The following is a 14,396-nucleotide window of genomic DNA, read 5'->3' on the forward strand; positions in this document are numbered from 1 at the left end:
GGTAAGGCACAGGGTTGGTGAGTGGCAGGGTCCAGCTGGAAGTCCAGCTTTCCCACCAGCTAATACTGACCTCATCAAGGCCTCCCACCTTCCCCAGTGGGAAGGATGGCACCTTTCTTGTTTCAAATGGAGGGGCCCCAAGAAGCTGCCGGACCACAGCCCGGGGAAGGAGGGTGGCTTGAGTAGATAAAAGTGGCCATGGAAGACAGGAGAAATGGCATTCTTTATTCATAAATAAAAACATAAAATCACCAGAAATAGTTTACATGGCCAAAAGGGGCATCAAAAATAAAATAAAACGAAGCTGTCAAAAGCAAAGCAAACAAAACAACAAGAAGCAACCAAGAGAAAAATAACTGTGTACATATTCTTCCAAATACTAGTCCACCCAAAGACAGCCAGGCTGGGGGTTCCGGCTCTGCCTGCAGACACAGCACAGACGCTCCACACTGGAGTGCGGGGAGCACCCACCTGCATGGGGGTGGGTGGGTGGAGATGGCTCCAGCTCAGGAGAATCGGGGCGCAGGGAACGCCCCTCCCGAAGCTGCTGCTCCACCAGCCCAGCCTGCCTCACCTCCAGGCAGCCTGGCTAGGTTGGGAAAAGGCCAGGGCAGGGGCAGAGGCTCAGCAGTTGCCTCTCAGGAAGAGACGGCCCCCAGTCCCCACAGAGCTCAGTGTCCACAGTGGGCGCCTGCCCGTGAGTCTGGTCATTCCAAGTCCCAGAGGCAGAACCCGCTCCTTGGAGAGGTGGTGCAGGCTGCTATGCTCTCTGCAGACAGCTGGAGCATTTTCAAGCCAGGCACTCTTTGGGGCGCGAGCAAGCCAGCCAGCAGGAGTGCTCAGAGGGAAGGGCCCTGGGCCAGGCTGCCTGCCCTGAGGTGCAGTCGTCCAACCTCCCCAGTCCCTGCCAGCCTCTGCTGTCCAGAGCCCCGTCTGGGGAGGCTGGGTCTGGCAGGCACGGTCCAGGAGGAGTAAGGTCTGGGGAGGCTGGGTCTGGCGGGCACGGTCCAGGAAGAGTAAGGTCTGGAGAGGCTGGGTCTGGCGGGCACGGTCCAGGAGGAGTAAGGTCTGGAGAGGCTGGGTCTGGCGGGCACAGTCCAGGAGTAAGGTCTGGAGAGGCTGGGTCTGGTGGGCACGGTCCAGGAAGAGTAAGGTCTGGAGAGGCTGGGTCTGGCGGGCACAGTCCAGGAGTAAGGTCTGGAGAGGCTGGGTCTGGTGGGCACGGTCCAGGAGGAGTAAGGACAGTTTCCACAGAGAGAGGAAGAAAGCCACACAATGGTGAGGTTGCTATGTTACAAGTCACTGATGCACCTAGTGCCATTGTGGGCCATCCTGGGGCCTTGGGCTGGTGGCGGCCCAGGGTGGGATCCAAGGGTTGGCTGAGGGCAGGGCTGTGGGGTGCAGGGCACAGTCATACCCCGGTTAGCACCCACCTCTTCTCAGGTGAGGGACTGCTCTTTGGGAGGGGTGTCGGGGTGTCTCCGGCCTGGGGAAGGGCCAGCAGCCCCGTTCTCTGGCCTGTGTGGTAGTCTCACTGGGAGGAAGGACTCAAGGCCCGGCTGGTGGAAATAGAAGGATGACGGACTCGGCACAAGGAATGTGACATCTTTGACTTGGGGTTCTGCACTAGGCCCAGTGGCCGGTAGGGCCCTGCAGGCAGGGAGGGGGCTCTTGGCCTGTGGATTCCAGGTTTAAATCTGGCTTATGACTAAGAGCCATGGCTTCAAATTCCAGAAACGCTCCTCCGTCGTGTGAAGGCAGCAGGACAGGCACAGCGTAACCCGGGGATGGAAAGGCAGAGCAACCCCAGAGAAGGTGGCCCTGCCCCTCACCCCGGACTCGGGGAAGGAATGTGGTGGGTCCTGGAGGGACCGGGGCAGGAAGAGGAGCAGCTTCATTCCCACCAGGAGTCTGTAGCCAAAGGTCAGAGGTCGGGAGACAGATGGGGATTGGTGTGGAACTGACAAGTGCCCCAGGGAGGCTCTCCCCCCCCCCGCCCCCGACAGGCAGGCATGAGGCGCGGGCACCCAGCAAGGGCTGGCTGTCCTAGGAACAGCAGCTGCGGCTAGAGTCAAAAATAGAACATGGAACAGCCTGGCTGCCTGCTCGATATGGCTTCCTTCTAAAACGACAAGAAAGAAAAAGAAAAAAAAATTCTGAAACAAGCAACTGAGAAACTCTACCTTTTCTGTCCTCCCCAGCATTGCACATCCTGAGAAAGGAGACCCCGCCTCCCCCGGCAGCGGCCCAGCTCCTAGCAGCTGCAGCCACTGGCTTCCTGACAGTCTGGCTCTTGTGGGGCTCGGGGTGGAGGGAGGCCCGTGGTGGCCCTGGGACATTCACAAGGCTGTGTCTGCGCCTCTCACTCTCCCTCCCTGGGGCTCGGGCCACCAGCACTCTGGGGACCCCTCCTGACCAGGAAGGACTCTTGCTGAACTTGGCCCTGGAGCTGTGAGGGGAGAAGGCGTGCCGCTGCCCAGGTCGTCCTGACCATCTTAGTGGATACAGGTTATTCTGGATCCAGCAAAGGCTGGGTTCTTGGGAAGAAAACAAGGTCAAAATAGCCGCTGGCCAACTGAGCCAGGTGGGGAAGCCGTGCTTCCAGACCCCACCAGGAACTATCCGAGTCTCTCCTTGGGACAGCTGGAAAGCTATACCCACCTGTGTCCCTGTGCCTGCAACCTTCCCTTCCCAGCACCTACCCAGGTCTCTATCGCTTTAAGAAAAGTGGTCACTGAGATCAGAGGCCACCAGCTGCCCAGAGGCCGCTCACCTTGTTAGCAGGCCCAGCAGGGTCGGGACAGACTACTGAGCTTCTCCCTCTGCCCCCTAGGGTCCTCGCTGTCCTGGGCTACCCAGCTCCCCCCTCCTTTCTGTGGCTTGCCGGCATCGGGACAGCCCTGATGTGGCTAAGCCAGCTTCTCAGCACCCCACCCCAACCACTGCACCTCCTCAGCCAGAGGAAGAGCTCAGGTTATGACTGGGTCAGATTACAAGGATTCCGGTCACAAATGGCTTCGTTCTATTCCCAAGGCATCCCAGTGTGTCAGGGGAGAAAGACGGAGGGAAGAGGGGGGGGGTTGCTGGCCTTCACGGCAGCCACCACCATCCCTGGGGAAGGGTATCTCTAAGTATTTGAATAAAGGCCAAGGTATAGGGAGACCTTGATCAAATGATGGAGACGCCTGGCCCATCTCTCGGGAAGGCTAGAGATCTGGTGGGTGGAAGAATGGTGAGCACTGCACCATGGGAAAGGGGAGGAGAGGCCATGGGGCAGTCCCTTCTCTCCCCTCTGCTTCCTTCCCCTTGAGGATCCCAGGTCTGTGCCGGGCAGGCTTCTCCCAGAGAGGCTCAGCTATTGAGCAGGGAGGAGGAGAGGGAGCCCTCCTGGACAGGCCCTGCACCCTTCCTCCCAATGCCAGGTCCCAGCTCTCCCCCTCCCAGGAGGCTCCTCAGATCTCGGTGGCTATGATGTCCTCATAGGGGATGTCAGCCCCTTCAAGGTCAATCTCCAGAGGCTCCCCAACACCGTCTCTGTGGGCCAGCTGCTGCAGGGCCTTCTCCAGGCGCTGGTTCCGCTGGTACATGGCCAGGTAGCTCTGCTGTAGCTGCTTCTGGTACTGGATCACCTTCTCTTTCTCCTCCTTCCAAACCAGCCGCTCATGCTGGAAGCCTGAGGACATCTGGTCGTGGCCTTGCCGCTCCTCCTTCAGCTCAGCCCGCAGCCGCTCCAGCTCCCGCTGCAGGGCGGGGATGTCCTCAGAGAAGGTGGGCCCCGGCCCGGCCCCCAGCACTGGCCCCCGGGGCGTGCAGTCCCGCTGCAGGGCTGCCTGTGCCCGCAGGTCCTGTAGCTCCTGCTCCAGCAGGTTCACCTTCTCCCGCAGGAGCTCCGACTCGTTCTTCTTGCGCTGCAGCTCGTTCTCGCAGACCTCCAGCTCCAGGCCCTTGGTGTGCAGCGCGCTCTCCAAATCCTGCGTCTTCAGCTCCATGCCCTCCAGCTTGCCCCGTGTGTCCTTCAGCTGCGCCTTCAGACTGAGGATCTCACTGGCCTTGGCATTGACCTCCATCTGGGACTCCTTCAGCTGCTGCTTCAGGAGGGAGATCTCGCCCGACTTCTGGCACACCTGCCGAGGGTCAGGTTGGGGTGGGAGAGAGGAGATAGTGGGAGGTGAGAGGCCGTGGCCAGGGCGGGCGATGACTCTGCTGCTTTACAGAAGGAAGCTGTCCTGACAGCTCCCAGCTGTGCTGGTCTGAGTGACCATGAAGGCCAAACCCCTCCTCAAAGCTCATTTCATTCTGTATCCTGGCTCGTTCTGTCCACATTCCTCCCTCACCCCCAATTCAGAGTCAAAATCTCAGTCTATACCCAAGCCTATAGTCATGTGCAATTGATGACCAGGGGTTTAACCTGCCCACTGCTGGCATCTCCATCATCCACATTTAACATCAGTGGTATCGATTTCCATGTCTGCCACATCTCCATCACCATGTTTATGCACATACACTCTGACCTTACCCCTGCACATACCCAGCTTCCCTGTCCTTCCTACTGGGGTGAAGACCACATTCATGCATTCACCCCATGATGAGTGCCATGCCTGGCTCAGAGGCCCGATTCTGATCTACCAAATGATGGGCGACTGTGTTCTGCCTGCCCCCATGCCTCCACCATTTCTATTCCTGTTCCCCAACAAATTCAGCCAAGATCCACAAACAACACCCAAGGCACTGAAGCAGACCGGTGTGTTTCTGGGTCTGGGCCATTCAGAGCTGTTAGTGGCTCAGAAGAAGGCCAAGGCCTGTCTGGGTGTGTATCACAGAGTGCCTCCTGCTGCCCTGGGAAGGCTGGTGGGATGAGCCTAGGGCCTGGGCCTCTAACAGGAGGGATTCTGGGAGCAAGACTGGAAGCCACCTTGACATTTCTCACTTTTCCTCAGAATCCCCCTTGTTGTCATGAACTACCTTGGAAGCATTGACTGGGACCAAGAATGCCTTTCCAGGGCCAAGCCTGTATCTGTTTATGGAGGGAGCAGCAGGAGTGATGGTTGGGATCCTGGCTTGGGATCCTGACTTGACCCTTAGGACCTGAGTGACGCCTAGCGTAGTGGCTATATGGCATAATGATTAGATATTTGAACTCTGGGGCCACGCTGTCAGGATCAAGTCCTGGCTCTGATACTTATTAGGTGGTGGCCGTGGGCAAGTCATTTCACTAGCTACTCTCTATCATAACCTCTTTGTGCCTCAGTCTCCATAATTGAAAAGTGAGGATTAGGAACAGTACCTCCTCCATAGGGTAAGGAGTAGGTGAGAGACCTAGGGCCTGACACTTAATAAACACTCTACACATTATTATTATAAACTAGAGACCTGGTGCACAAAATTCGTGAATTGGGGGGGGGGGGTGTCCGTCAGCCCAGCCTGCACCCTCTCCAATCTGGGACCCCTCAAGGTATGTCCTACTGCCTGTTTAGTCAGACATCCCTTTCACAATTCAGGACTGCTGGCTCCTAACCGCTTGCCTGCCTGCCTGCCTGATTGCCCTTAACCGCTTTTGTCTGCCAGCCTGGTTGCCACTAACTGCCTTCCCCTGCCAGCCTGGTTGCCCCTAACTGCTCTCCCCTGCTGGCCTGGTTCTTCCCAACTGCCTTCCCCTGCAGGCCTGCCCCCCCCCCCCCCCAACAGCCCTCCCCTGCCAGCCTGGTTGCCCCTAACTGCTCTCCCCTGCTGGCCTGGTTCCTCCCAACTGCCTTCCCCTGCAGGCCTGGTCCTTCCCAACTGCCCTCCCCTACTGGCCCAGTCACCCCTAACTGCCCTCCCCTGCTGGACCGGTCGCCCCTAACTGCTCTCCTCTACTGGCCTGGTCACCCCCAACTGCCCTCCCCTACATGCCTGATCCCCCACAACTGCCCTCCCCTGCAGGCCTGGTCCCCCACAACTGCCCTCTCCTGCAGGCCTGGGTCCCTCCCAACTGCCCTCCCCTGCAGGCACAGTCACCCCTAATTGCCTTCCCCTGCAGGTCTGCTCCCTCCCAACTGCCCTCCCCTGCCAGCCATCTTGTGTGTTGGAGTGACAGTCAATTTGCATATTACTATTTTATTAGATAGGATGGTTGAACATACCTATCCAATAAAAGAGTAATATGCAAATTGACCACCACTCCAACACACAAGATGGCTGCCCCCATGTGGACACAAGATAGCTGCCCCCATGTGGACACAAGATGGCAGCCACAAGATGGCCTGTAGGGGAGGGCAGTTGTGGCCAGTTAGGGGTGACCAGGCCAGCAGAGGAGGACAGTTGTGGGGGACCAGGCCTGCAGGGGAGGGCAGTTGTGGGGGACCAGGACAGCAGGGGAGGGCAGTTGGGGGGGACCAGGCCTGTAGGGGAGGGCAGTTAGGGGCAATCAGGCTGGCCAGGGAGCAGTTAGGCGTCGATCAGGCTGGCAGGGGAGTGGTTAGGGGGTGATCATGCTGGCAGGCAGAAGCGGTTAGGGGCAATCAGGCAGAGGCAGGTGAGCGGTTGGGAGCCAGCAGTCCTGGATTGTGAAAGGGATGTCCGACTGCCCGTTGAGGCCCGATCCCAGGGGCGGTTGGACAACCCTCAAGGGGTCCCAGATTGGAGAGGGTGCAGGCTGGGCTGAGGGACACCCCCCCTCCATGCACGAATTTCGTGCACCAGGCCTCTAGTGTTATTATAAATGCTTAATTTAATTTATTTAACTTACTGTTTTACTATATTGCCTGACTGGGCAACCTGGGAGCGAGGTTCACAGCCATGTCCAGCTTAGCTCCAGTTGGACGGACAAGAAGGGATGCCTAATGCTAGCACTAGCTTACATCCCCGAGATGCCCCCAGGTGTCCCCAGTGCTGGCTGAGAAACGATAGCTGTGGGAGGGTCTGCTGTGCCCACGTGGACATGGAGGAAGGCACTGCTCTCACGGCTCCCATTCTTTCCACCCCAGAAAACCTGAAAACAGGAAGTGACACCCTCCTCCCCTGCCCAGTCCCCCATCCATCTCTTCCACAGAAGGGATCTTTCCCTACTACAGGTAACACTTCATTCTGACTGCCAGGATCAGCACAGAGAGCTCTAGTGCAAACAGATGTTTGTGCTGCTAGGGTAGTGGTGCTAGTCCAACCAGACCCAGGGGCCCTTCAGTCCCTTTCCACACAGAGTTTGCCTGGGGGCGGGAGGGGGGCCACAGAGCTGCTATGCACACACTCCCACCTGTCCCAGCACACCACCAGGGGCCTTCGGGTGAGAAAGGCTGCCCTCAGGCAGCAGGATGGGGTCTGAGCTGGTTCTCCAGCAGCCAGATGCAGAGGCCTCACCTCCAGGGTGTCTGAACGTGTGCATGTGCGTGTGTGAGCCCTTGTCTTCCTGTCCTGTTTCCATCTCAGACACTTGACAGACCCCCCACTGACACTCCTGGGGGAAGCAGTCCGTTCTGTCACTGAGACCTGCCACACATGGCGGCACTCTCACCAGTGGGTGGGGACCCTCCCCTCAAAAGTAACACATCCTATTCTCTCTCGTGGCTCTCGGACCGGCCATGCTTCCACTGAGCCTCCTGTGAGCAGATGAAGCGAGCTGGCCCTCAGATACCCGCTGGGCCTTGCTTCTTATGGTTCCAGCCTCTTGGTCAGTGACTTGGTCAATAAATTTAATTCTGAGGGCCACGAGGCCCTGACACAGGGAGAGAGTGGGAAGTGCAGACTAACTGCATCCCTAATATGGGAGTCCCTCGTTTGGGTCATGAAGCTGGCCCTTTAGCGCGGCGTGCTGGGCAGTTTGTGTCCACACACCACTGGCCACGACCTGGAGGAGGGGAGGGGCTGGGCAACAGACAGGGCAAGCCCTCCCCAGCCTTACCTCCCACTGCGTCTCCTCCAGCGCGGGGCCAAAGCTGGTCTTCTCCTTCTCGTAGGACCGCAGCTTGCTCTCCAGCAGGTCCTGCTCCTTCATGAGGCTCTCAAGCTCCTGCCGGAGCTGCCGCTTCTCCTGCTGGAGCTGGAGCACCTGCAGGTGCAGCACCTGCTGTGTGCGCTGGCCCTTCTGCGAGGCCTTCAGCCTGCTGCTGCTCTTCGGCTCGGGGCCCTCCAGCTCCTCGGGGTAGCGCCACTGCCGCTCCTCGTAGGCATGGCTGGAGACCAGCTCCTTCTCCTCAAAGCTGCGCCGCAGCTTCTGCAGCTCGCCCTCCCTCTCCAGCAGCTTCTGCTCGAGCTCCTGGATGGCGCACTCATCCGTGGAGATGGGCGAGCGCACGCACGAGGAGCCCCTGTCCGCCTTGGTCGGGTGGGCCAGCTTGCTGCCGCCGTCGGAGAAGGACAGCGCCTTCAGGCTCATCATGTTGCTGTCCTGGAGGAGGATGCCCTGGGTGATGTTGTGGGCTGAGCCCCCAAAACGGCTGGCGGGCCCCACGGCTGTGACCAGCGGGTCCAGCTGGTAGCTGCTGCTGGTGCTGTGTGTGGGCAGGCTGGACATGGAGTTGCGGCCGGAGTCAGACAGAGCCCCGGAGCACTGGCTGGGCCTCAGCTCCTGCTCCTTGGGCTTGTCTGGGGGCGCAGGGTGCAGCTGGTGGCTGGTGCTCTCGGGGGAGGCGTGCAGGACGGCTCCTGATCGCGGCAGCACCGGCTTGAAGGCTGTGGGCCGCACTGCACCCTTCTCTGAGGCCTGGGGGAAAAAAGAACCACGTGACCTTGGGTCTCCCTGTCTACCCAGCCACGTGGCACCCTTCTTAGTCACAGCCCTAGGCAACCTCGCCTGGTGCTCTAAAGCTGCCGAATGTGTTTAATCTCTCAAGGAGAAGCCACTCTGTGCCATGAGCTGCCACCTGCCACCAGCTCCTCCCAGCCTCCGGAGATGAACGGCTTCAGCTGTCCCGTGTGGTGCCGGCAGGGGTACGGGGCTGGGTGGGCATGGTCTCCCTGCAGAAATCCCTGCTCACCTCTACCGCCCTTCCAGCAGACACCACCATGGCCTCCTCAAAGGGTTGTGAGGAGCACTTGACATAACCCTTTTCTAGAAATTGTCTTTTCATTGGTAGAGCATTTGCAGTCTACAATCCCTTTAAGCTGAAAAGCTTACGGCTCCATGCAGACACACGGGGCCACTTCCTAGTGTATCAAAGCCTGTGTAGGTGCTGGGGCTGAAGTAGGAACATGGTTTTTGGCATCCACCCGTGGGCCCCATGAGAGCTTAATCTGGAATGAGGACTGGCTTTCTGGAGTATGTACGACTCTTTTGCCCTCATTTCTGCTAAAGATGATGGCAAGAAACTAACAGCCAGCTCCTGGCCCGGCTTGAGATGAGCTGCCACACCACCAAGCCGCACATGAGAAGCTGCCAGCTCTCCAAGCGGACTCTCCATCTGCTTTTCCGGGCGATACCAGGGCTACCTCTCCTTCCCATGCACTTGAAAATGCTGCTGGTGGTCTTGCCTTGACAATCAGTTACACCCGGGAGCTCAGCAAGCCTTTCATTTCCCCCTGCTCTTTGCTGAACGGCTCACCTAAGATTGACCAACCTTTGGTCTCTGCAGTGCAGCTGAGCATTTTGGAGATCTGAATGTTTAGGTCACTGCCACCCCTCCCTGCCCTGTGCTCTCCACCCGTGTTGCTCTCACCTACCATTCCAACCCATCCGCCCTTACCAGAGACCCCCACTTACCATTTCTAGCTGATTGGAGAAGGGCATGAGCTTGGGTGGGGTAGACGGGCCGAAGTCCACCCCAGCCTGGCCCCCTAGGTCCCCACTGGACAGAGCAGTGTAATCGGGGTGGTGGGCGCCCCGGGCCTTCTGGCTGACTTTAATGTAGAAGAAATCTTCACTCTTGCCCATTTTGGAGCTGGACTTGCCATGCCCCGAGTCCTGGGAGAAGCCAAATCTGAGCAGCCCGTCCGAGTAGCGGTTGAGTTTCTTGAGGTGGGAGGACTTGCGCAGCTTGTACTGCGAAGCGCGGCAGTGCTTGCTGTGGAAGCCGTGGCCGGAGATGAGGCTACTGACGCTGCCCATGGTGACACGGGGCGGGGGACAGGAGGGGCAGTGTGGGCACCTGGAGTGGCTGTGGCAGCGAGGGGCAGTCCTGGCTCCAGGAGGGGACTGCGGTCATAGCAAAGGCCTCCAGAGCCTGGGAGAGCGCGGATCTGGAAGAGACACAGGGCAGCAGTCAGCAGTGCTGGTCATGTGGTCCTGGTGGGACCGGAAGAGGAGTCCTCACTGCTGGCTCTGGCAGCGGAGACATGCGTGCGTCTGAACAGAAGCCCAGCCTTGTCCCTAGGCTCTCGTTTCTTCCTTTGTCCCCAGATTCAGCAGCATTCCCCAAGGGCCTGCTTCCGGAGGGGCGCTGTTCTGAGCGGGGAGATAGGGCGGAGACTAAAACACTTACTGCCCCTGTGCCCAGGGGCTCGTGTTCAGGGTAGGATGGATGGGCCATGGACAGCATGCACCATCTCAAGTGACAGAGGTGCTACGGGATAAAGCAGAGCACCTGGGACGGAATTCCGGGGGCTATTTATACAGGGAGCACCAGGTGACAATGGCCTCTCTGTTGGGGGTATCATTTAAAAAGACCACCAAAATGGGGGAGCAAGCTGCATGAGAACGTGGGGGAGAGAGAAGCAGCTCAGAAGCAGCCCGCATGCAGTCCCGAGTCCCTGCGGTGCAGCGTGCCAGGCACACGTGAGACCAGCGAGGAGGCCAGTCAGCTGGAAGCCAGTTAGCAGCAGGGAGGGGAGGAGAAGCCAGGGGCTAGCAGGCCCGGGCCACACAGAGCCTGGGGCCCCAGGGCTTTGGCTGTTACTCTGTGGCTTTCAGCAGCGACACCATGATCTGACTGAGGCTATGCAGGGCCCCTCTGGCTGCTGGGTGGGCAAGAGGCTGTGGCGGGGCCTGGGCGGACATGGTGGGCTGATTATGCTAGGCGAGTGATACCATGGCTGGGACAGGCGGGAGTTTTGGATTACATGTTAGATTTAATTTTAAGTTTCACCTGCTAGGATTTGCTACAGGATCAATGCAGGGAGCAAGAGAAAGAGAGGAAGGAGTCTAGTCAAGTAACTAGAATAAGTATGTTGCCGTTTATTGAGATGCAAAGACCACAAAAGGAGCCAGTTTAGGATGAAGTGGGGGCGGAAACATCGGGAAGATGGTAAGGCGTGCTGGAGAGTGGGCAGCAGGACGGGCGGGAGCTGTGGCGGCTGCAGATTTCTGTGTGAACGGTGTTGCAGAGAGAAGCCAGCTATGAGAGCAGAGGAGGCCACGGAGGAAGCGGAGGCAGAAAGAGAGAGAAGTCTGAGGGTCCGCTCAGTGTGGTAGGAGGTGAGGAGCATGCGGAAGAGAAGCTGAAAAGCTCCCAGCTGATGCAGGAGGCCTAAGGCAGCCACGGAAAGAAGTCGTCTCGGGAAGAAGATGGAGTCAGCACTGCTGAAGTAAGATGATGGCTGAGGACTGGCCAGATTTGGCCGTGGGGTCACTGGTGTCCTCAGCAAGAGCAGTTTTGGTGGAGTGGTGGGAAGAAAGGCCTCATTGGAGGGGGTTCCAGAGAGAACGAGGAGGGGAATAATTACACCCTTGAATGTTGAGAAGCAGTGATAGAAGGTTTGGATTCCCAGTTATGAGCCCTGCCTGCTATGACATGTGAGGCAAACTCTCTAACATCTTCAACCTTCAGTTTCATATACTAATGCTAAGACACACAATTTTTTTTAATGTAATAGGAATGCATCTTATAATAAATGCTGAGAATAATAATAATGACCTTGCCCCTCATTGGACAGAGGAATGAATACATCGGGATGTCAATGCCAACACACACTGATCCAATTAAGAAAGACAAAGCTACACGCTTAATAAAATAGGAAGTCAAAAGGACCCTGTGCTCTTTATCCTGCTCTAAATGATACTGTTAACCCTGAAGGGGCAAAAGATGTCTAGGCAGGTTATTGAGAGTTGCATGTGCACAGCGGGAGGAGCCAGAAAACTCCTCAACTCTGCATGTCAAGGCCTGGATTCAACTGTGCATTGCTATCCTGAAGAATCAAGTGGTTATGCATGAGTAAATGTGTTCTATGTTCCATTAGTAAAAACAACACAGCAAAACAAGTTGACGGTCTCTTAGAATCTCGGAATCATAGCCATACCTACTCCAGAGGTTCGTTATGAGGCGTGTGTGAGATACCACCATAAGCTAACGGGTATGTATAGGCATTCAATAAATGGTGGGCATTTTCATTGGTATCTATTATTATATTATTACCATTGTTCCCTCCAGAATTCATCAACCTTGTTATTTTCAATGCCACCCATTTTCCAGAACGAGTTACCGCTTTTCTACATGCGATTTTCTTGCGTCAAATTCCCTGACAGTGCTACCTACGAGTATGGAGTTCCTCTGTTCGCTTAACAGGTGACAATGACTAAATATATTTCTCATCCCCCAGGTCACCCATCTCTTGCTTAGTTGAGACCTTCAGGTCCTTTGAGGCAAAGATTCTTCTGTTTTCTATATGTAGGAAAGCTAGTGTTGGCCAAAAGACTCTCCTGCACTCTGCACAGTATAGCCCTTGGGCAACTGGTGACTTACTTTTGCCCATTCAGTTGCACATTTTTTAGCATCTGTATGGGCAGTGTTGTGGAGATATGGCAGATCTGGATTTGAAAATCAACTCCTCTGAGGTTTCTTTGCTTATAAAATAAAAATAATCACTCCTTCAGAGGACCAGCATGCGGATGAAGCAAACCAACAGCAGTCAAAGGCAACACTCACACATGGTAGGCGCACTGCAGATGTGCGATCAATGCAAGGACGAGACAGGAGTGTTGCCCTCGAGAAGCATAGACCAGTTAGATTACTACTAGTGTCGGACTCCATGGACCTGTTTTGGTTCTCCTGCTCCATCGCCAGCTCCTGTCACCTGCACCTTCAGACAGACTCCAAATTTGTCTTTCCCCAGTCTGTTCATCTTAGGCATCTGAAGGGGCACAACCATCACACACCCTGGTGAAACACTTCAAGGCTTCCCATTGCTCTTGCAGTAAAGCAGACTCCTCACCAAACCCTGCAGGCCCCTGGCAGGCCTTGGTTTTGCTCCAATCACATCTCACCCCATTCTTCCCCTGCTCATAACTACAGTTACAGCCCTTGACTCTTTTCTGTTGGTTGAACACATCAAGCCTTTTCCCACCAAGGGCCTTTCATCCCTGCTGTTGCCTTTGCGGACAAGTCTCTTCCCTTAGCTCTTTACACAGAACATCCTCTCATCCATTAGTTCTCAACCCAAATATCACCTCCGAAAAGTAGTTTTCTCTGGTTGCACTGGAAAAATCCATCTCCCCCATTGCTCCCTATTATTCCAATCTGTTTACTCTTTCGTAACACTTGCTTTAACCTGTAATAATCTTTTTTTTTTAAAATGTGTGTGTTGTGAATGTGTCCAACAGGATATAAGCTCCATGAAAGTGAAGACTTTGCATCTATAGCTCCTAGGACAAAAATGAGGAACATGAAGCACAGACTCAGAGAGGTCGACATGGCCCTTGTTATTTGGTGACCAGTGACCCTGGAGGAACCTCAACCCAAGTTCCATGAATCCACGCTACAGACACTGCTGAGGATTTTAGGTGAGGCTCAGGAATGTTAAGGTCAGTCCTGGATAGCAAAGTGAGTTTCCAGGTAAGGGAGAGAAAGCCTGGAGGACAACTCAAGGTTGTCACTTCTGGCCACGGCTTCATTCCCTTTTGGGTGGATGACAACAAGGTTTTGAGTACAGGTGAGCCCCTTTGCTCCCTGAGCAGCAGCCTGGATGCCTTGTGAAGCACAAGCACTGCCCTAGGCCCTAGGGGATGGAGAGGAAAAGTTCAATGATGTGGGGAGCAAATGAAGAGGAGGGGGTGAAGGATGGTGCCTCTGGCCTCCGAGTGCATCCTTAGCCCCTGATCCCTGCCCTCCCTCCACTCCCCAGGTCATGACACACAGGAGCTTTGAAGTTTGAGATTACCCCCAGATCCACTTGGAGCTAAACTAATTACCTTTAAATGCCTGGGCTCGTTCTGTTTTTAACTTGGAGAGAACTTCAGAGAAAACTTGGCTGTGGTCCAGCCCTAGTTTTCCCTCCCGCCCAGCCACGCAGGATTGTGTCTCTGTGCCGGGGGGGGGGGGGGGGGGGCACGTTTTTATTCCTGGGAAACAAACCCCACTGGCCAGGAGTACATACTCAGGGTGGAAATGAGCACACAGATCTTGGCGATCAAGCAGGAGAGAAGGAAGAGGGAAGGACTGGGGAGGGAAAAGGAAGGAATCATGGAACTCACACTGATCATGTTGGAGGAACCTTGTTCTGCATGACCTCCTACTGACTTCAAAGAAGGAATCCAGCAAGAATTAGACTTCAGG

The 14,396-nt window shown here is 56.1% G+C and overlaps 1 protein-coding gene across 1 annotated transcript in view; it reads right to left on the minus strand.

The window, feature by feature from the left end:
- Positions 1-210: 210 nt before the first annotated feature.
- The window catches only part of LZTS1 (leucine zipper tumor suppressor 1), a 54,203-nt gene continuing 40,017 nt past the window's right edge, over positions 211-14,396 (minus strand). The window contains exons 2-4 of the mRNA XM_080673102.1: positions 9,674-10,149; positions 7,877-8,677; positions 211-4,124 (exon numbers count right to left, since the gene is read on the minus strand). Of these exons, the coding sequence (XP_080529228.1) occupies positions 3,453-4,124; positions 7,877-8,677; positions 9,674-10,018 (1,818 nt within the window). The 5' untranslated portion in view covers positions 10,019-10,149 and the 3' untranslated portion in view covers positions 211-3,452. The remainder of the gene's footprint in view (positions 4,125-7,876; positions 8,678-9,673; positions 10,150-14,396) is intronic.

The sequence above is a fragment of the Plecotus auritus genome (assembly GCF_963455305.1).
Source record: "Plecotus auritus genome assembly, chromosome: 6".
Classification (NCBI taxonomy): domain Eukaryota; kingdom Metazoa; phylum Chordata; class Mammalia; order Chiroptera; family Vespertilionidae; genus Plecotus; species Plecotus auritus.